Source organism: Perognathus longimembris, chromosome 17 (assembly GCF_023159225.1).
Source record: "Perognathus longimembris pacificus isolate PPM17 chromosome 17, ASM2315922v1, whole genome shotgun sequence".
NCBI lineage: Eukaryota > Metazoa > Chordata > Mammalia > Rodentia > Heteromyidae > Perognathus > Perognathus longimembris.
The window spans coordinates 16783325-16803780 of record NC_063177.1 but is presented as its reverse complement, the minus strand read 5'-3'; the positions used below and the strand labels follow the sequence as shown (position 1 = coordinate 16803780).

The 20456-nt window shown below is 51.7% G+C and overlaps 2 protein-coding genes across 2 annotated transcripts; both read right to left on the bottom strand.

Annotated features, from left to right (window-relative positions):
- Positions 1–258: 258 nt before the first annotated feature.
- On the bottom strand, positions 259–19822 carry LOC125365828 (Rab interacting lysosomal protein). Its single transcript, XM_048366077.1, has 10 exons — positions 19387–19822; positions 19220–19313; positions 19040–19146; positions 18769–18954; positions 18358–18503; positions 17887–18009; positions 16825–16908; positions 16270–16618; positions 8671–8673; positions 259–325 (listed from the first exon to the last, which is right to left on the bottom strand). The coding sequence occupies exons 1-8, from the start codon at positions 19612–19614 to the stop codon at positions 16471–16473; spliced, it is 1116 nt and encodes a 371-aa protein (XP_048222034.1). The 5' UTR covers positions 19615–19822; the 3' UTR covers positions 259–325; positions 8671–8673; positions 16270–16470.
- Scarf1 (scavenger receptor class F member 1) lies at positions 2678–16276 on the bottom strand. Its single transcript, XM_048366076.1, has 11 exons — positions 15622–16276; positions 15267–15328; positions 14893–14994; positions 13293–13815; positions 9099–9317; positions 8565–8693; positions 6969–7072; positions 6453–6570; positions 5360–5481; positions 5132–5278; positions 2678–3997 (listed from the first exon to the last, which is right to left on the bottom strand). Exons 1-11 carry the CDS (start codon positions 15720–15722, stop codon positions 3201–3203), a joined length of 2424 nt encoding a protein of 807 aa, XP_048222033.1. The 5' UTR covers positions 15723–16276; the 3' UTR covers positions 2678–3200.
- Positions 19823–20456: the final 634 nt, after the last annotated feature.

Genomic DNA, 20456 nt, shown 5'->3' with positions numbered 1-20456 from the left:
TTTCATTTACATAATATTCCTCTTAAATCAAAGCTAGTTTTAGCGATCTAAGAGACTTGTCCTTATTTTTAAAATTTATTCAAACATTTTTACTTTCAAGCACTTTAGTATGTATTATTTATTAATTTTTTACTTTTTCACAACTGGAGTTTGAACTTAGTGCCTTAAGTGCACAGGCCCTGAGTCCAAGCCCCAGGACTGGCAAAAATAAAATAAAGCAGAAAAACTTGCACTAGTACAAAAGAAATAGGGACAAAGTTACTTACACACAGAATCATTGTTTATTGTATCAAAACAATTAGAAACAACTGTCCAAGGCAAGGGCCTGGTTTGAATTACCTGCATTATTTTCACATAATGGAATTCCATGTCATCTTTTTTTTTTTTTAATGTAAAGAGGTAGCTTTATTTTTACTGGCTTCTAGAGATATCTAGGATAAATTGCTATATATAAAAGCAGGTTGCAGGGGCAGGTGTGTGGCTCAAGTGGTAGGGCATGTGTGAGGCCCTGGGTTCCATCCCCAACATACACACACACACACACACACACACACGTGCATGTGTGTGTACACATACATACAGCAAGCTACCGAAGTTAGCTGAGCATCATCTTCTGTTTCTAAAACCTATTTATATATGTACAAAAACATCTGGAAAAAAAATCTGATTACATCTGTAATCCTAATTATTCAAGAGGCTGAGATCTGAGGATCCTGGTTCAAAGCCAGCTGAGACAAGAAAGTGAGACTTTCATCTCCAATTAGCCAAAAGTCAGAAATGGAGATGTAGCTCAACTGGGAGAGCAAAAATGTTAAGGTACATTAGAAAAAAAAAAAAAAGCTGAGCAGGATACCAGTGTCTCATGCCTATAATCCTAGCTACTAAGGAGGCTAAGATCTGATGACTGTAGCTTGAAGCCAGCCCAGGCACAATTAACCACCAGAAAACTAGAAGTGACACTGTGGTTCAAAGTGGTAGACCACTAGCCTTGGGTGGGAAAAAATAAACAAACAACCTCAGGGCCAGTGCCCAGGTCCTGAGTTTAAGCCCCATGTACAACAACAAATAAGCACTGCCTTGGCTGTTAGTGAGAGTCTCTGAGCACTAGGATAAAGGGAAAGGCTCCTCTCCCTTTCTTTTCTGACTGCGTAATGCAACGTGAGTCAAGGACCCATACGAGACCAAAGGCATTCAGAAAATTAATCACACTTCTGCCCCCATGCTGGGGAGAAATCTGTTTTACTTTGCAGATGTTTGTAATGTTACCATTTTTAAATTTTATTAGCTTTTTGTTTGTTTTTTGGCCAGTACTGCGGCTTGGACTCAGGGCCTGGGCACTGTCCCTGAGCTTTTGTGCTCAAAGCTAGCAGTCTACTACTTGAGCCATGGCTCCACGTCTGGCTTTTTGTGATTAACTGGAGATAAGAATCTCTCCAGCATTTATTGCCTGGGTTGGCTTTGAATAGTGATTCTCAGATCTCAGCTTCCTGAGTGGCCAGGATTATAGGCCACCAGCGCCTGGCCACAAATTTTTTTTTTTTTTAAGCCTTGAGTTCGGGCTGGGAATGTGGCTTAGTGGTAGAGTCCTTGCCTAGCATGCATGAAGCCTTGGGTTCCATTCCTCAGTACCAAATAAACAGAAAAAGCTGGAAGTGGCGCTGTGACTCATGGCAGAGCACTTGCCTCAGGGAAAAGAAGCTCAAGGACAGTGCCCAAGCCCTAAATTCAAGTCCCAAGACTGGCAAAACAAAAAAAAAACCCACCTTGAGTCCAAGCCCCAGAACCAGCACACACAAAAAAATTATAAATATACACAAAAAAAGTTTCTAAACATTGCATTTTAAGATAAAATGAAAGTTTATAGAAAGAAAACAATGGGCAATGGTGATCTAGATCAGCAGTAGAACATTTGATTGGCACGAGCAAAGCCCTGAGTTCAGCTACACAGGAGGCAGAAGTCTGAGGGTCTCACATCAAAGCCAGTCCAGGCAGATAAATACAAGAGATTCTTTTTTTTTTTTGGCCAGTCCTGGGGCTTGGACTCGGGGCCTGAGTACTGTCCCTGGCTTCTTTTTGCTCAAGGCTAGCACTCTGCCACTTGGGCCACAGTGCCACTTCTGGCCATTTTCTGTATATGTGGTGCTGGGGAATTGAACCCAGGGCCTCATGTATACAAGTCAAGCACTGGCCACTAGGCCATATCCCCAGCCCTACAAGAGATTCTTATCTTCAATAAACTAGCAAAAAGCCAAAAGTGGAACTATGGTTCAAGTGGTAGAATGCCAACTTTGAGTGGAAAAGCTAAGCAATGGCACAAGGCCCAAAGTTCAATCCCCAGTACCAGCACATACACAAAAAAAAGTAGAATGGGCTGGGTGTTGCTCATGTCTGTAATCCTAGCCACTCAAGAGGCTGAGATCTGAGGGTTGTGGTTCAAAGCCAGGCCAGGCAATAAAGTCCATGGGACTCTTAGCTCCAATAACCACCAGAAAACCAGAAATGGCACTACAGTTCAAAATGGTAGAGAGCTAGCCTTGAGCAAAAGAGCTAGGGTCAATACCCAAGCCCCCCGTTCAAGCCCCATGACCCCTCCCCCCCACAAAAGTAGTTCTGTTACTTTGAGCCACAGCTCCACTACCAGTTTTGGGGGTAGTTACTTGGAGATAACAGTCTCTCATGAACTTTCCTGAGAAAGTCCCTACCTGGCTTTGAACTGTGATCCTCAGATATCAGCCCTCTGAGTAGTTAGGATTATAGGAATAAGTCACCAGTGTCTAGTACATGATTCCCCCCCTCACGCCCCTGGCTGTGTAGTGACTTAGCCTAAGAAATATTTGCTTAAAATTTAGGTTGTTTCCCATGTCAGAAAAGTGTTTTGCAAATGAAGAAGGGTAGTATCCTTTGGGGCAGGTTCCAGGAAAATAGAGGAAAAAGTCCCTACAGCCATCTGTCTTCCCTTCCTGACCCCATTCTGCAGGGTCTCTGCCCAGGCCTTCCAGACAGATTTACCCCCGAAGCACTGCCAGGGCCCACAGCCAGTTGGCCTCCAACCCAGGCCTCGTCCAGAGCAGAGGCTCTGATATGGCTCTCCTGGCCCCAGGATCATTTTCTAGCACAAAGCACATTCTGATCTACGGTCTGTTCAGGTGTTCCCCTCCCCACACTATCCATCCTCTTCCCACTCCCCAAATACAAAGCCCTCAGGGCTGTGGTGGCCCAGACATGTGTACAACATTCTCATACACAGGCTCTTCCTGCCTTTCCTCTTCAGCTTGCTTCTGAGGATCTTGTATTGGGGGAATGCTTCCTGAGGTTACTTCCTGGACCCTCCCCGCACTCTTAGTGCCATCCCCCAGCTCCCTGGACACTTCCTCTGGCCGAGTCCCCACGTTGGCATTGGGGGCTGATCCAGGGCTCTGGCTAGTAGAGCCAGAGGCCAGCCCTGGGCCACTCTTGTTTTGACCCAGGGATCTGCGTATGGGTTTAGGGATGGCACTCTTGACCTTGGATTCTGCTTGGCCTTTCTGGAAGTTACCAAGACGATGAAAGACAGACCGGCTAGGGCCCTCAGATTTCTGGGGTGTCCCTGCTAGCATGTAGATGGTGGCTACAGAGCTAGAGCTGTCCTGGGCGCTGCTGTTGATGCTTTCCACACACTCAGTTGCATCTCCTATGCTGGCAGCTTCAGGAGGCGCCTCCTCTGGTTTTGCTTGCTCTGGGCTTGTGGAATCTTCGGCCTCCTGGCCCTCAGGACATGGCTGGGAGCCCCTGGAAAGCCTCTTGGGCTTTCTGATTGGGCTGGAGAGTTCCCCCGAACTTCGACGACTCTGTGGTGCAAACTTGGTGCCTTCAGCAAAGGAAACAGATGGCCGCTTGGCCCGGGCCAGGCTGGAGGTGCGTGGGATAGGAAATGGTGTAGAGGCATCCTCGGGGGGTGGGAAGGGGCCTCCAGCCAGGCTGGCCTCTGGAGACTCTGCCTGGGTCACCGGGATCATCCCTAGCAGAGGAGACAGAAGAGCTAGGCTGCAGCTGTGCTGGCTACCCCAGTCCATCCTACCTGCAGCATCTTCCCTCTAGCAAAGAGTGAGGTGCAGGGCTGGGGATGTGGCTTAGTGGTAGAGTGCTTGTCTAGCATGCACAAAGCCCCAGGCTCGATGCCTCAGTACCACATTAACAGCCAGAAGTGGGGCTGTGGCTCAAGAGGTAGAGTGCTAGGCTTGAGCAAAAGAAGTCAGGGACAGTGCTCAGGCCCTGAGTTCAAGCCCCAGGATTGGCACAAAAAAAAAAAAGTGAGGTACAGAATGTAGGAGAAAGACCAGGTCTGTAGCCCCATCTCCTTGGCTCTTTTCTCCCTACCCCTCCCTGCTTTGAACCACTGTCAAGCTGAAAGTTTCAAAGCCATAGAGTTATGTGAACCATGTGCATGCTGATGCTGCTACTGGAAGCACCAGGTATCTCCCCCATCAAAACATATGTCAAGGGGCTGGGAATGTGGCCTAGTGGTAAAGTGCTCGCCTAAAATACATGAAGACCTGAGTTCAATTCCTCAGCACCACATATATAGAATAGAAAAAGCCAGAAGTGGCGCTGTGGCTCAAGTGGTAGAGTACTAGCCTTGAGCAAAAAGAAGCCAGGGACAGTGCTCAGGCCCTGAGTTCAATCTCTAGGACTGGCAACAAAACATATATCAAGCCTGCTGGTAGCTACTAGCTACTCAGGAGGCTGAGATCTGAGATAGCAGTTTGATGCCAGCCCAGGCAGAAAAGTCTTTGAAATTCTTATCTCCAATTAAGCACCAAACAACAACAACAACAACAAAAACAGCTGGAAGTGGAGCTGTGGCTCAAGTGATAAGAGTGCTAGCTAGCCTTGAGCACAGAAACTTAGGGATAGTACTGAGACCATGAGTTCAAGCCCCAGAAATAGCTCACACACAAAAATCAAACATGCAACACACTGTCCTGTACTACTTAATTATGTATCTGATTGATATCTGTCAGACTACAAGCTCAATGAGGACAGTAATGTCTCTTGTTCTTTTTCTGGGTCCACATTAGCTGAGGGAATATAGAAGAGATTGAGGAGGCAGGCTGCTCAGGGACTGAGTGAGCTGTTGGGGGGGGCCACCTACCTTCTCGGGGTGGCACGGAGTAGGTATGACCCTCATCCTCTGCTCCAGACTCAGGATCAGAAGAGAAGGAATCATCAGAGGCCCAGCCAGCAGAAGGTGGCTCGATGAAGCTGTGGTTGAAGGGGACCTCCGGATCATGGTGAGAGACTGTAGGGACTTCAAGTCAGGTGCACAGCCTTCTGGGAAGACTTGCTCCATCTCAGCCCCTGCCCCCTAGTGACCACTTACCTGTCACCCAGGGGAGCTTGTAGTTGCTGAGGGAGCCACAGGACAGCACAGAGCCCAGCCTGGTCAGTGCCCCCCAGACCTGCTGCTTCATCCTGGATAAGGCAGCTCCGTCTCTTGCTGGCCTGAAGGGGTGGGTTAGGGTGGGTGGTCAGTGCATATGACCCAAGGTAACCTGTGTTACCTTTGCACAGTGTGACAAAGTGATCACACACATACTTCAATGGCTGTTCTGCTTTGGTTTGTTAGATACAGGGTCTCATATAGCACAAACATGTGAACCTCCTTCTTCAGCCTCCCAAGTGCTGGGATTACAGGCATGTACCACTACACAGAGCTAAATGGTTCCATATTGATGGCAGAATAAAATCTACACAATTCTGTAAGCCCAAGATCTGAGTCACAGAAGGCAAGGAGGCTGTAGAGTCAGATAGATCTAGGTAACAGTTTTGTCACCTCCCTGGGCTCTAGTTTCCTCATCTGTAAAATGAGGACAGAGTCCAGAAAGCTGGGCAGGAGCTCTGTGGGAGCCTTGGCTAGCTGCGTCAGCTTGAGCCTTGCTATCTTCTGTGAACTGAGGACAAAAATCCTCTTCCCACCCTTACACTTCCTGTCTCAAAGGAGCCAAGAGGTGTAAAGAGGTTTTGTAAAGAACAACATGTGAGCCAGCCACATCTCTCTGGGCAGCCTCACCAGCCCACCTGTCTATCCCTCAGAAAACCACCTTCTCTGCCAAACCTCTGCACAGAGCTTGAAGTCACTCCCATTTCCTGGAGGAGTGAGTTCTGGTCTCTTTCCCTCTTGGCCCCGAGCTGGGCCTCTGCTTCTGGGTTTCCTGCTCTCCTCAGGACCCTGGTCCATGAGCTCAGCCTCCTTCCTGCTCCAGGTTGCCTTGGGACAGCTTGGTGCCCTGTGTCCCTCGCTCATATCCACATGACTTGGGACCTTCCCTATGGAAGGCTTCCACGAAAGGCAGGTGGCTAACCTGGTATCTCCCCACTGCCAACTACCCCTGTTACCTCCAACCTAAATGTGTAACAAGGCTGGCCCTTCCCCAGCCCTGAAAGGACACCAAATGGCACCAGCCAGCCATCACCTGTCCTTGGAATCCAATCGGGTGGCCCAGCGGCAGTAGGCACAGCAGGCAATGCCCAGGAGGAGCAACAGCAGAGGCACAAGAATGCCGGCAATGAGGGCATTTTTGCCATGACGGCCTAGGGGAGATGGTTCAACATTCAGGACATCATGTTTCCTCTTTAGTTATAAGTTGCCCTTCCCCCAGTCCTTTACCTGTGGCTTCCCCCCACCTCCCCAGGGGGCTCTCTCTCTGGTCTGTCACCTCCTGATGGTCCAGAATTCATTCCACAACCCCGGTCCCAGTTCTCATGCCATACCAGCATCCAGTCATGCCTGCTCATCTCCCGGCTCTCCCTGGGTTTGCACAGGGCCGAGGCTCAGTCACATCTTCAGGGGGATCCAGAGAATCCAAACAGAGTTCAGGCATGGGGAGGTTCACTGATAGGGCCCAGGCTCCCCAGCAGATAGGGCCTTGCCCATGGCAAGAGCCGGACTTATCCTGGTTACCACGCTCCAGGCCCTCCCTTCACCTTACCCAGTTGGCAGGCCCCGGAGACAGGGTGGCAGAGTCCCTCTGAGCACTGGCAGGAGAGAGAGCAGTTGCTTCCATGAAAGCCAGATGGGCAGGAACTGTTGCAGCTAGGTGTAGCAAGAAAAGGCAGATTGAGCCAGGAGCTGGTGGCTCATGCTTGTAATCCTAGTTAGTCAGTAGGCTGAGAGTTGAGGATTATGGTTAAAAGCCAGCCCAGGCAAGAAAGTCCATGAGACTCTTCTCTCTAATTAACCATATTTTTTTTTAAAAGCCAGAAGTGGAGCTATGATTCAAGTGGTAGAGCAATAGTGAGAAAGGTCAAGGACAGTGGACAGCACATAGGCCGTGAGTTCAGGATTGACACAAAACAAGAGAGAGAGAGAGAGAGAGAGAGACAGAGAGACAGAGAGAGACAGAGACAGAGTCAAAAAATAAATGTACTCATTACTGGACTTATGTAACTGTAACCCTTTTCTCTGCACAACACAGTAATAACAACAACAACAACAATAACTAAAAAGGAAGGCCAGGCTGCATCCTGGGTGGAAGGAGAAGGGAGTGGGCAGGGAGAAGCCAAGGTAGATTTCTGGGCAGCATCCCCACTCTTTGCCAGGTAGATTTTCCTGGACAATGCCCAAGCAGACCCCTCTGCATTCTGAGCCATTCTACATGGCCCTGGCAGCATGTTGGAGAACCCTTCCTCCCAGAAGCTGCCCGGCCATTCCCAAGTCAGTGTGTAGACCTTGGGGCAACAGCATCTCTGACTGCACTCACTCACCCACCGTCCACCCAGCATTGATGTGAGATCAGCCACATGCAGTGGAGCCAGGGAGATAGCTTTGGGTCTGGAGGTGTGAGCCAGGACTGGCCCTGACACAACTCCCTGAGCCTCAGCCTGCTCCTCTGTAAAATGAGATCTTTGCCATCTGACACTATACACACTCACCTAAAGACTTGGGAATGTCTGGAGCCAACTCTCATCTAGTTAGGGAGCCAGCCCTTTCTATTTCTTCTTTCTATTCTGTGTGACTTAATTAATTTGTGTCACTACCAGAATTTAAACTCAGGGCCTTGTCCTTGCTCCACTTGCTTATTTGATTAGTGCCCTGTACTGCTTTTTTTTTTTTTTTCTGGTTATTTTGGAACTAGAGTCTACCAGACTTTTCTGCCTAGATTGGCCCCAAACTGTGGTATTCATATATTTATTTATTTATTTATTGCCAGTCCTGGGGTTTGGGACTCAGGGCCAGAGCACTGTCCCTGGCTTCTTTTTGCTCAAGGCTAGCACTCTGCCACTTGAGCCATAGTGCCACTTCTAGCTTTTTCTATATCTGTGGTGCTGAGGAATCAAACCCAGGGCTTCATGTATACAAGGCAAGCATTGTACCACTAGGCCATATTCCCAGCCCTCATGTATTTATTTTTATTGTCCTTCTAGATTAGGTGTCAGCAGACTTTCCTTTGAAGATGCATCAGGACCACCTTCTTAGAAGATGGGTGGCATCTGGGAGGTGGAGAGACCCAGGAAGGGAGGTTTAGAAAACATATCACAGTCTTCCCTCAGCTCTTTCTCTCCCATCGCCAGGGCCCAGTCCTCACCTGGCTCCCCAGTAGCCGGCGTTGCAGACACACTCCCCTGTCACCACATCACAGACTCCCTGAACACAGGTGGGGCAGGTAGAACCACAGTCCTCCCCAAAGGTACCAGCTGGGCAGGGGTCTTCACACCTGGGGAAGATAAGATTCAGTCAGGGACTGGGAGGGTAGTGGGTAACCCCACTCCTGGACTCTGGGACCCAAATGGTCACTCCTTAGCAGTGAGGTTTAGGTGCAAATAGGACTTTGACCCTGGAGCCAAACCCAGTAGGTGACAGACTATGGATCCCCAGGGGGGAGAAGAGGGCAGGCAGCCTGGGTGGTGGAGGAGCTAGAAGAGCATTGTGCACAGGGCACCCTTACCCCCTCTCCCTCAGTCTCTCTAGGAGGCAGCACCAGGGCTCTATCTGTGTGGTGTGTATGCACGTGCACATGTGCACGTGTGTGTGTATGTGTGTGTGTACTGGAAGGTTGGCTTTTACAGAGGGAGCAAGGGAGGAGAAAGGATCTCTCTCCTGAGCAGGATGGCCCTCTCACCTGGGCCCCAGCCAGCCAGGGTCACAGCGCTGACAGTGCCCTGTGTCTGCCTGACAGGGTTCCCCATGCTGGCAGCGGGGGCATTGCTGGCTGCAGCTGTTGCCAAAGGTACCAGGTGGGCATCGCTGCTTGCACAGGGTTCCATTCCAGCCAGGCTCGCAGGAGTCACAGCTGCCCGTGATTGGAGAACACGTTGCATTGGGCGCGCAGTGGCCACAGCTGGCAAGAGAAGAGGTGCATGGGAGTACTGGGGATAGATGGGGTGCCACCCCCTCCAGCCCCTACCCTGACCACTCAGACAGGGCCTCAGGGACACTGGAGAGTGACCATGTCCCAGCCGGGTCAGCTCAGACAGGTCCATGCTGTACAATGAAGAGGTTGGGTAGATGACCTCTGAGAGTGCTCATAGGATTCTGTCTCCCATCTCTCTACTTTTATGTGTGTGTGCACTCACCCTCCTGGGTTTTTAACTCAGGGCCTCAGCTTGCAAGGCATCATGTAACCACTTGCCATCTCTTGTCATCTGACCCGCTCTGTGTCTCATCCTTCTTTAGGCTCCAGGGTCACTATGACCCAGCCCAACCAGAGCATCAGAGTGCCCAGTCCACTTTCTACTTCTCTCCTCTCAAGTCTGCCTTCCTCTTATTTTCCCAATTTCCTTTCCCATATCACACCATCCCTGAGAACAGGACTCACTGGTTTATCTTCTACACCATCACTTGAAAATACATAAAAATAGAATCTAGCTGGGTGTACTGGTGGCTCGTGCCTGGAATTCTACTACTCCGGAGGCTGAGAGCTGGGGAAATTCCAGTTGGAAGTCAGAGTGGGCAGACAAGTTTGAGAGATTCTTATCTCCAATAAACCACCAAAAAGCCAGAAGTAAAACTGTGGCTCAAATGGTAGAGCACTAACCTTGAGCATGAAAGCTTAGGGATAGCACCTGGGCCTGATTTCAAGACCCAGCAGCAGCAAAGGAAAAAGAAAAACTAAGCAAAAAATAAAAAGCTAGGCACAAGTGGCTCATGTCTGTAATCCCAGCTATTCAAGAGGCTGAGATCTGAGAATTGTGGTTCAAAATCAGCTTAGGCAGGAAAAAGTCTGTGAGACTTTTATCTCCAATTAATCACCACCAAAAAAAAAAAAAAATCAGACACAGAGCTGCAGCTCCAGTGCTAAAGCACTAGCCTTGCACAAAGAGACACCACCTAGGACCTGAGCTCAAGCCCTAAGACAGGTTAAAAAAAATAATCAACAACAACAAAATTAAAAAAAAACTGAAATAAACTATCGACTCCTGTTTTCACCACTATCCTTTCAAGTTTGTCTTAATTTCCCATTGATGCTAAGTATACCTTAAGTTTCTTTCTCCAGATACTCGGGTTTTTGTTTTGTTTTGTTCTGTTGGTCGTGAGGCTTGAACTCTGGGCCTGGGCACTTTCCCTTACATTTCAGCCTCCTAAATAGCTAGGATTACAGGCATGAGCCACCAATACCTGGCTTGCTTTTGTCTGTGTGTTTGTGTTGGTCATGGGGCTTGAACTCAGGGCTTGAGTGCTATCCCTGAGCTCTTTTGCTCAAGGCTAGCATTCTACCACTTTGAGCCCCACCTCCCCTTCCAGTTTTTTGGTGGATAATTGGAGATAAGAGTTTCACGGCGGGCTGGGAATATGGCCTAGTGGCTAGAGAGCTCGCCTCGTATACATGAAGCCCTGGGTTCGATTCTCCAGCACCACATATCTAGAAAACGGCCAGAAGTGGCACTGTGGCTCAAGTGGCAGAGTGCTAGCCTTGAGCAAAAAGAAGCCAGGGACAGTGCTCAGGCCCTGAGTCCAAGCCCCAGGACTGGCCAAAAAATAAAAATAAAAAAAGGGCTAGGAATATGGCCTAGTGGCAAGAGTGCTCGCCTCGTATACATGAAGCCCTGGGTTCGATTCCCCAGCACCACATATACAGAAAATGGCCAGAAGTGGCGCTGTGGCTCAAGTGGCAGAGTGCTAGCCTTGAGCAAAAAGAAGCCAGGGACAGTGCTCAGGCCCTGAGTCCAAGGCCCAGGACTGGCAAAAAAAAAAAAAAAAGAGTTTCACGGCTTTTCCTGCCCAGGCTGGCTTAACACCATAATCCTCAGATCTTAGCCTCCTGAGTAGCTAGGATTATAGGTGTGAGCCACCAGCACCCAGATTTTTTTTTTGGGGGGGGTACCAATCCTGGAGCTTGAACTCAGGGTCTGGGGCACTGTCCTGAGCTTTTTTTTTTTTTCCACCTTTACCACTTGAATCATATCTCCACTTTCAGCTTTTTCAGTAATTACCTGGAAGGAAGAGTCTTATGAGCTTTCCTGGCCTAGGTAGCTTTGAACCATGCTAGATCTCAGTTTCCTGAGTGGCTAGGATTACAGGTCTGAACCACCAGTGCTCAGCTTCATGTATTCTTAGGTAATAATAGAAGTTAAGTATGTGTTAAAGTTTTATTTTAGTTATATCAAATATGTATTACATATATTGGGCAGGGCAGGGGGGATTTCTCTTGTTTAGCTCCATACCGCCCCCCGTCCTGCCTGCTCAAGGATAGCACTCTGCCACTTTAGCCACATTTTCACTTGTACCTTTTTGCTGTTTAGTTGGAGATAAGAGTATCTCAGGGGCTGGGGATATAGCCTAGTGGCAAGAGTGCCTGCCTCGGATACACGAGGCCCTAGGTTCGATTCCCCAGCACCACATATACAGAAAACGGCCAGAAGCGGCGCTGTGGCTCAAGTGGCAGAGTGCTAGCCTTGAGCGGGAAGAAGCCAGGGACAGTGCTCAGGCCCTGAGTCCAAGGCCCAGGACTGGCCAAAAAAAAAAAAAAAAAAAGAGTATCTCAGATTTGTCTGCTCAGGCTGGTTTGAACCACAATCCTCAGATCTCAGTCTTTTGAGTAGCTAGGATTACATTGGCATCTGGCTATAATTTCTTACTCTACAGGAAATTGGTCAAAGACTGAAAGTCCTAAAGGGAACTTACCATTCTTTTGTAGCAGGATTCTTTCTAATACTAGCCACCTAGGGGCTGGGGATTTGGCCTAGTGGCGAGAGAGCTTGCCTCGTATAATACTAGCCACCTGCCTACTTTTTTTTTTTTTTTTTTGCCAGTCCTGGGGCTTGAACTCAGGGCCTGAGCACTGTCCCTGGCTTTTTTTACTCAAGGCTAGCACTCTACCACTTGAGCCACAGCGCCATTTCTGGCTTTTCTTTTTCTATATATGTGGTATTGAGGAATTGAACCCAGGGCTTCATATATATGTGGCAAGCACTCTACTACTAGGTCATATTTCTAGCCCTTACTAGGCTTTTTTTCTTTAGAGTCATAAAATATTATTTAGGGCTGGGGATTTAGCTCAGCGGAAGAGCGCCTGCCTGGTGAGCACAAGGTCCCAAGTTCAGTCCTCAGCTCTGGAAAAAAAAAATCTATAAAAGACCAAAATATTATTTAAATATATTTTATAGGGTGATTTAAATCATGCCACTTAAATTGTTTATACTTATTTACATAGAAATGGAAATACAAGCCTTTTGCTTTGAGACAAGGTCTTTTATATACCCTAGTCTGGCCTCAAACTCAAGATCCACCGGCCTCAGTCTCCTGGGTGCTGGGACTACAGGTTGTGCCATCACTTGAGCTGGGGCTCCCCACCTGCTGGGTAGGTGCTCTACTGCTGAGCCATGCCTGCAGGCCCTGTACTTTTTAACAATCATTGGATGAAAAGAGTAAGGATAAGCCAGGCACTAGTAGCTCTTGCCTGCAATCATAGTTACTCAAGAGGCTGAGGTCTGAGGATCACGGTTTGAAGCCAGCCCAGGCAGAAAAGTCCATGAGACTCTACTTAGAAAAAGCCAGAAATGGCAACTTGGCTTAAGTGGTAGTGTGCTAGCCTTGACCACAAAGAGGCTCAGGAACAGCACTTGGGACCTGAGTTCAAGCCCCAGGACTGGCTAAAAAAAAAAAAAAGAAGAAGAAAAAAGAGTAGGTATAGGTGGAACTAGATCAATGAAGGCTTTGTTTCATCCTTGCTTTGTGCACATTTTGGCGATAGCACTCGGACTTCCCACCCCTTCTCCCACCCTTCTCCATACATATCCACCTCTTTCCCACACTCTCCTAGCCCTCCTTCACCTCCCTTTACCCAGGACCTCTTTTGTCTTCCCCCACGGCTCACCTTTCACTGCACTGATCCCCATAGCGGCCAGGGTCGCAGGGCAGTTCACAGCGCTTGCCATGGAAGCCCGGTGGGCAGGTGCACTGGCCAGAGGCCACGTTGCACTGGCCACGGACACAGTCGCACTGCCACTGACACTCGGAGCCCCACCAGCCCTGCAAACAGGTGCAGCGGCCAGAGTCCTGCAGGCATGGTGATTTATGGCAGGAGCAACGGAAGCTGCAGCGGCGACCCCAATAGCCAGGCGGGCACAGGCAGGCGCCAGAGGCTGGGTCACAGCGCGCCGCTGGGTTGCACTGGCATGGGCGTCGGCACGTGAGCGACCACCAACCTGGCTCGCAATGACATGTGCCCGTAGCAGGGTCACAACGTGCATGGGAGCCGCAGGTGCATGGGAACTCGCAGAGGCTGCCCCAGCGGCCTGCTTGGCACTGGCACACGCCTGTGGCTGGCTCACAATGGCCATGGGGGTGGCAGGGACAGGTCTCACGGCAGTCGGGGCCCCAGTACTGGCCCGGGCAGCCTGCAGGAGTTGAGGACAGAAGAGGGGGATAGGAGCTCAGAGTCAGGGACAAATCACCACCCTGGCCTTTCCCCAAGGTGGAAGGGTACCAGGCTGATCCCCCAAGAGCCAGGGACAGTCCCCTAGTACATCTAGCAGCGTATCCTCCAGGGCTACAGCTCATTTCCTGCCCCAGAGGCTGAACCAGAAAAACCTTGGCCTGGCCCCGCCTCCCACTTCACATTCCAGGACTCACTTAGTGCTGAGAGGGAAGGGTGTGCCCAGAGACACCCTCGCAGAGGTGGGCGGGGTTTCATTCAGCCAGCCTCTTCCGGATGCATCCCCCCCCCCCACTATCCTGGAGGTGAGCTGGGAGTTCCACACATCCAGATCTCGGGTGGGTGCTGCCCACTAGGGTGGCAGGAAAAGCTGCATTTCTCCAAGTCTCCTCCCAGACCAGGGATTCCTAGTGTCTTTCCACTGGCTATGTGCCACCCCCATTTTCCCATCCTCCTCTTCCTGCCAAAGAGGGCAGACAGCCCAGCCCCTGGCCTCCTTCCACTGATGTACACGGTCCATGTGAGGGAGACTGGGAATACGTTCATTTTGCTCACATCTGTAGAGAAGTTGAAAAGGAAAATGAAGGTGCCAGATAGGCACGACTTTGTGGGTCTTGGTAACAACCAGATCATTCAGGGTATTTCCCAGGAAGATACCACTTCCAGTTTCTAGGCCTCATTTCCTCAGTGAGGCTTCTGGGGCACTGGCCCTGTTGTTCTATGGTTACCTTTCTTTTCTTTTTCTCTTTTGTGCTAGAATTGGGACTTGAACTTAGGGTCTAGAGCCCTCCTATGGCTTTTTCACTCAAGGCTAGCACTGTACCACTTTGAGCCACAGCACCACTCCTGTTTTTCTGGTGGTTAATTAGAGATAAGAGTCAAGGACTTTCCTGCCCAGGTTGGCTTCAAACTGGGATCCTCAGATCTCAGCCTCCTGAGTAGCTAGGATTACAGGTGTGAGCTACCAACACCTGGCCGAAGGCTTCGTTTCTACCTTCTGTGCTACCTCTGCCCCATGCCAAGTTTTCCCCAAACTCACGAGAACGACACTGGGCCCCAAAGAACCCAGGTTTGCATCGACAGAGGCCTGGCTTCATGCATATCTCATCTTCCCTGCAGGCGTCTTCCCCTTCACAGACGGCTGAAAAACACCCAGGTGAGAAGGATGGGGAAGGCATGACTAGTGAATACCCCTGCCCTGCTCTTCACCCTCTGGGGAGATGGTGACCCCTGCCCTGCCCTTCCACCCTCTGGGGTAGGGGGTGCCTCTTCAAAAGCCATTCTCTTAAGAGTTAAGGGAGGGTGTCACAGGATGGATCCTGTTTCCAGGGCTCAGGAGGGGGAAAGAGGTAGGAAGAATAGCCAATGTGCTGTGTCTCCCTTTTTGGCTGGGGGTCCGTCCTGGCTACTCACGGATGGTGCATTCTTGATCTTTCTGCCTCCAGCCTGGACAGCACTGGAGCTCCACAGAGGGGCTGTGGGGCAGAAGGCGGTCATCTGGGAGTAGCCTGGGCTAGCAGGGTTGATCACAGACTCTGGCTGAGGTGTGGGAACCAGCCTCAGCCCTACCAGAGAGATCTTGCTCTGTAATCACAGTCCCTGAGAGTCACAGACCCCATGTCCCAAAGCTCTCTCTTCCTCTTCCCTGGCCTTCCCTGCCAAGCTGTCTGTCCCTTCAGGCCCACAACTTCCCCACACCCTTGCTCCCATATGCCGCAACATGATGTGATAGCTTAGCCACCATCTCATCAGACTCCCACAAACCCACCTGCTGCCGGGGCAGACATGCTGCCCTTTTGGGTTTAGCGTGGATTCCCGGGTCCCCCTTGTCCAGAGCAGCAGCAGTAGGAGCAGCAGCCCCAGTCCCATGGCGCCCAGAGCAGTGGGAGGGTCTGGGTTAACAGGCCCCCACAAGCTCTCAACCCCCTCCCTGCTTCCTCCCAAGGCTTTTCCTGAGGAAACCAGGCCGGAGGGGCGGGCTGCCCTGAGGCACCTCCCTGAGAGGGCGGGAGAACGCTAGGAAGTCCCGAGATCCAGAAAAGAAAAAGGAAGGTTAACAGTAAGGCCAGAATGGGCTAGGTATGGAGCTTAGAAGTCATGGGTCCCTGGGTACTTGGGACAGGCAGAGAGGTGGGGTGATAGAGGGAGCCATGGCTTGCCATTAAGCGACACACCTTCAGTGAGAAGCTAAAGCTGGAAGAAGCTGCCAGGTTCTAAGGGGACCCAGAGAGTTTAGGCTTCCCCTGTGCTGGCAGGGCACGGACAGACAGACAGACATACAACAGTTTTAGGATATTATGGACAAATACTTTATTATATTTGCTGGGGCATGCGCACAGACCCCTGGGAGGCAGGCAGGCAGGCAGGTCTCCGTCTCCTGGATGGGGAAACTAGATCTGACACAAGCCACCTTTACATATCAGGGAAGTGAGGCAGCCTAAAATCCCCAATGCAACAGCCATAACTGACTGCAGCTGAGCCCTGGGGACAGGTGTGAAGGGTCCCCTGTCTTCCCTATCTTCATTTGAGGTCACACATCCACTTCTAGCCAATCCCCAAAGTCAGGCATCTTGCGCAGCTGGGTCCTCAGACCAAGATGTTCATCACAGAAGCACAGTCAGGAGATGGGGGCTGGAGGATGGCCCACAGGCTCCAAGGGAGGTTGCTGGGTGGCTTCCTCTTCTTCCCCTAGCTTGCTGGGAGAAGTGCTGCAGCGGGTCTCAGCCTCAGGGGCCTCTCCTGCACCTCGATACCACAAGCTAAAGCTGGAAGGAGAGCCAGGAAGCCAGAGAAATCAAGGAGATGGACTAAGGGCAGGGAGTGGCAAGAATAAGGAAACAGAGGAAAGAGTGTGGCAGGAGATCAAAGGGAACTAAAGGGGCCCAGGACAGAGAAGCGGGAGGAACATCAGTGTGGAACCGGAAAAGGGCACGGAAAAACTCCCTCCTCTCCCCTTTCCCTTCCAACATACAAACTCTGTATTCTGGACTCGGTGGGCGGAGGCTCATTTTCTTTATCCACGGAGAGCAGGAGCCATGAGCCATCTTCATCATCACTAAGACAGAGGGAGGAGGCATGATGGCTCCGGGAACCACAGGAGCCCAGCTTGTGGTGAGCCTTCTTCACTGCCCCCAGGAGCTCAGGGGAGGGCAGTTTCTTTCCATATTGTCTCTCATAGAAGCTAGTGACTGCAGGAATCTCAGGGCTGGAGAGAAGGTGACACTGGAGACATGCACCACATGACATCTCTTTACAGCCAGGCAGACAGCAGGCCCCCTAGGGCTGCAGCCACAGCTTCACACCTCTAACCCAGCCAAGACAGGACACTAGGGGCTAAATGGGAAGATGTAATTAGCAAATTTCTTTTTCTTTTCTCTCTCCTCTCTTTTTATTCCTTCCTCCCTTCCTTTTCTTTTTTTGTTTCTATCAGGGACAGGGCCTGGGCACTGTCCCTGAGCTTCTTTTTGCTCATCTCCTGTGTGTATGTGTGTGTGTGAGAGAGAGAGATACACACACAGAGAGAGAGAGACAGAGAGAGAGAGAGAGAGAGAGAGAGAAAGCGAGCTGGTACTAGGGCTTGAACCCAAGGCCAGAGTGTTCTCCCTTAGCTTGTTTGCTTAAGGCTGGCACTCTACCACTTGAGTCACACCTCTATTTCCATATTTTTTGTTTTTAGTGGTTAATTGGAGATAAGAGTCTCACAGACTTTCGTGTTCTGGCTGAGTTTGCTAGGATTACAGGTGTGAGCCATCGGTACCCAGCTCTTAGTAGATTTCTTTAGCAGGATATGCCGTGGGCAGGGGAGGTAGGAACCACCAGATTTGGAGAAAAAGGTGGCAAGCTGAACAGTAGGCTAAAGGGAAACCAGGCCAGGTTGGTAGGTCCAAGAAATAACTAGGCTAGGTTGGCTCAAGGGGGTGATGAGGCTGGGTCCACAGATGCAGGAGGTAGCTAGGCTGGATTATCAGGCTCAGCAGAACTGGGGGCAAAAGGATGGAAGGCTGGCTCTGTGGCAATGGAGGCAGAACCTTACCTGCTCTCTGCTTCCTCTGGTGTCCCTAACATCTTGGCCTTGATCTTCTTCCGCTGTTTTCTGATGGCCACCTTCATGGCTTCGAGCAGAAGTCCAGGGACCCTGTGGTCTGTGAGCAGCTCCCTACAGAGAAGAGCAGGAGCAGGGAGAAAGCGATGGGGAGGCCAACAGGAGGTCTCGGCCAAGTACCTATGTTCCTTGTTCTTCTGACCTTCCCTTACGGAGTTCCTAAGAATACTTCACTGCCTTCTACTGATGTGACCCTTGGTGCCTGCTCAGCCTGCTCATTCTCCAGTTGGCACCAAGTTCTAGAAGGGCAAGAACTATGATATTCATGTCCTCCCAGTGCCCAGGCAGAGTGCCCAGATATTACTGCTGATACATGAATGAACCAGAGAATGAGGTGCCCTGTCTGGAGGTCCAGGAACAGGTGGGAGTGGAGGACCCTCGGCTTCCCAGCCAGCCCCTCACCTCTGGAAGTAGGCCAACTCCTCCTTAAGCAGGAACACATTGGCCTTAAGCTCATTCCGCTCCTGAAGAATCTGTTCAACTTCCTCCCGGCTGAAGCCGCTCTGGCTTCCCTGCAAGGGGCTCCCTGGCTGCTCTGGGGCATCCACCTGTGGAAAGTCGGGTGTGGTTAGGGGGTGATCTCTGCTTAATCCCAGCGACATCACAGGGACACGAGGGGAAGTGGAGACTCGACAAGGATGCTACAGTAGATGGCCAAAGCAATGCTCTGCCTGAGCCAGAGGCCAACTGGGGACGGAACCCAAGTGCCGCCATCGGGTGGATCTGCTACTCAGCATGGTATCCCTGCCCAATGCATACCGAGTGCCAGATGCTGAGTTCTATAATGGGTCTTCGCCCTCCTCTGATACTCACCGGGGGTTCAGGGGCTGCCCGCTCAGGCTCCTGCTTCTGGTCTCCAACTAGCTCGCGGGCGCCTTCCCGAGAAAGCTGGCGCTCCCTCTCGCGGTCCTGAGCCACCCGCAGCTGGGCCTGCACGACCGCCAGCTTGTGCCGGAGCTCCGCATTCACCAGCAGAAGGCGCTGCAGCTGCTCCTGCAACTGGGGGCGGTGCGAGGTGACGTGTGGGCGGGGCCTCGGCCGCCCCGCCCTTCCCGCCCCGCCCCACGGCCCGCGGCGCGCTCACGGCCTCGGTCTCCTGGCTGCGCTGCTGTAGGTCGCGGCTGTGCGCGCGGAGCTCGTCCCGCTGTCGGTCTGTCACCTCCTTGAGCTGCCGCAGCAGCGCGCGCTCCTCTGGGGAAGGGGCGTTCTTAACGGTAGCCCTCGCAGGGGTCCCGCCTCGGACCCCGGCGGGGCTGGCACTCACCCTGCGGCCCCGAGCGCAGCTCCCGGCGGAGCCGCTCGTTCTCCTCCCGCAGCCGCCGCAGCTCCAGTTCGGCCTGCTGCGCCGACACCTGCAGCTGGGAAGGCCCGGGGCTCGCGGTTAGGGCCCGCGGCCCCCGCCGGGCGCGAGCGAAGGGGACTGAGACTCACCGAGTCCGGGGCGGGCCCCACGGCGGCCTTCTCCAGGAGCTCCAGGGCCCGGACCACGAGCGGCACCAGCCCGGCCGCCGCCTCCGGACCGAAACGGCGCGCCAGCTCCTGCAGCTCCGAGCCCAAGGCCCCCGCGAGATGGTACACGAGCTCCGCCGCTGTCCCCGACCCCGTGGCCCCTCGAGACCCACAGCCAGCTGGCCCAGGCGCTGACCTGCTCGGCTCCATTTTACTAGCCCCCCACTTCTCAGGCCAAGTTCACTCTTACTCTCTATTGGGCCAAGGGAAAAGACACAAATTCCGGCCCAGGAAGTTTAGTAAGGGGCGGAGTAGAAGTGACAAGGGAGGAGCTCCGAGGGGAAAGGGCTCGGAATGGGAGGGTGTTCTAGGCCCCCTGGGGCCTCGTCCCCGTCCCCGTCCCCGTCCCCGTTGGGCTCCAAGGTCGATGGAAAGAGGACAGCCAACTCCAGGCAGGCATCCAAGAGCTGAGGCCCAGGACTGTCAGTGGTCACTTTGGGCAAGCACCCCAGTCAGGCTCCACCCATTTCTGGAAGCAGGGGCTGGACTTCTGAGTGTCAAGAGAGGTGAAAGGTTGAAGGCCAGTGAGTCTTGGGAAGAGACAATTGTTCAGGTGCTTGTTTTCCCAGACCAGGAATGGCACAGCTGAACAAGGGCTAGGCTGGCAGGTCATATAGTGAACACCTATAATCCTAGCACTCAGGGGATTGAGGCAGGAGGAATGTGGGTAGAAGGGCAACCTGAGCTACAGAGGCAAAAAGCAAGCCTGGCACCAGTGGCTCAGACTTGTAATCCTAGCTACTCAGGAGGCTGACATCTGAGGATCAAGGTTCAAAGCCAGCATGGCCAGGAAAGCCCATGAGACTACCTCCAATTATCTTCCCCAAAAAGCCAGGAGTGGAACTGTGGCTCAAGTGGTAGAATGTTAGCCTTAAGCAAAACAGCTCCCCAAGTTCAAGCCCCAATATTGGCAAAAAAAAAAAAAAAAAAAAAGCAGACACAACAAAGGCCAGTCTGGATGGGTGGCTCATGCCTGAAACCCAAGCTACTCA

Coding starts and splice junctions, on each gene's coding strand:
- Scarf1 (XM_048366076.1), bottom strand. CDS start 15,722: ATGGGACTGGGGCTGCTGCTCCTACTGCTGCTGCTCTGGACAAGGGGG. Junction 6,571..6,968: donor CTCCGGGGCCTGCCAACTGG/GTAAGGTGAAGG, acceptor CATCTCCCCTAG/GCCGTCATGGCAAAAATGCC. Junction 3,998..5,131: donor CTCCGTGCCACCCCGAGAAG/GTAGGTGGCCCC, acceptor CTCCTCTGCTAG/GGATGATCCCGGTGACCCAG.
- LOC125365828 (XM_048366077.1), bottom strand. CDS start 19,614: ATGGAGCCGAGCAGGTCAGCGCCTGGGCCAGCTGGCTGTGGGTCTCGA. Junction 18,010..18,357: donor GAGTTGGCCTACTTCCAGAG/GTGAGGGGCTGG, acceptor TCTTCTCTGTAG/GGAGCTGCTCACAGACCACA. Junction 16,619..16,824: donor GAGTCCAGAATACAGAGTTT/GTATGTTGGAAG, acceptor CTCTCCTTCCAG/CTTTAGCTTGTGGTATCGAG.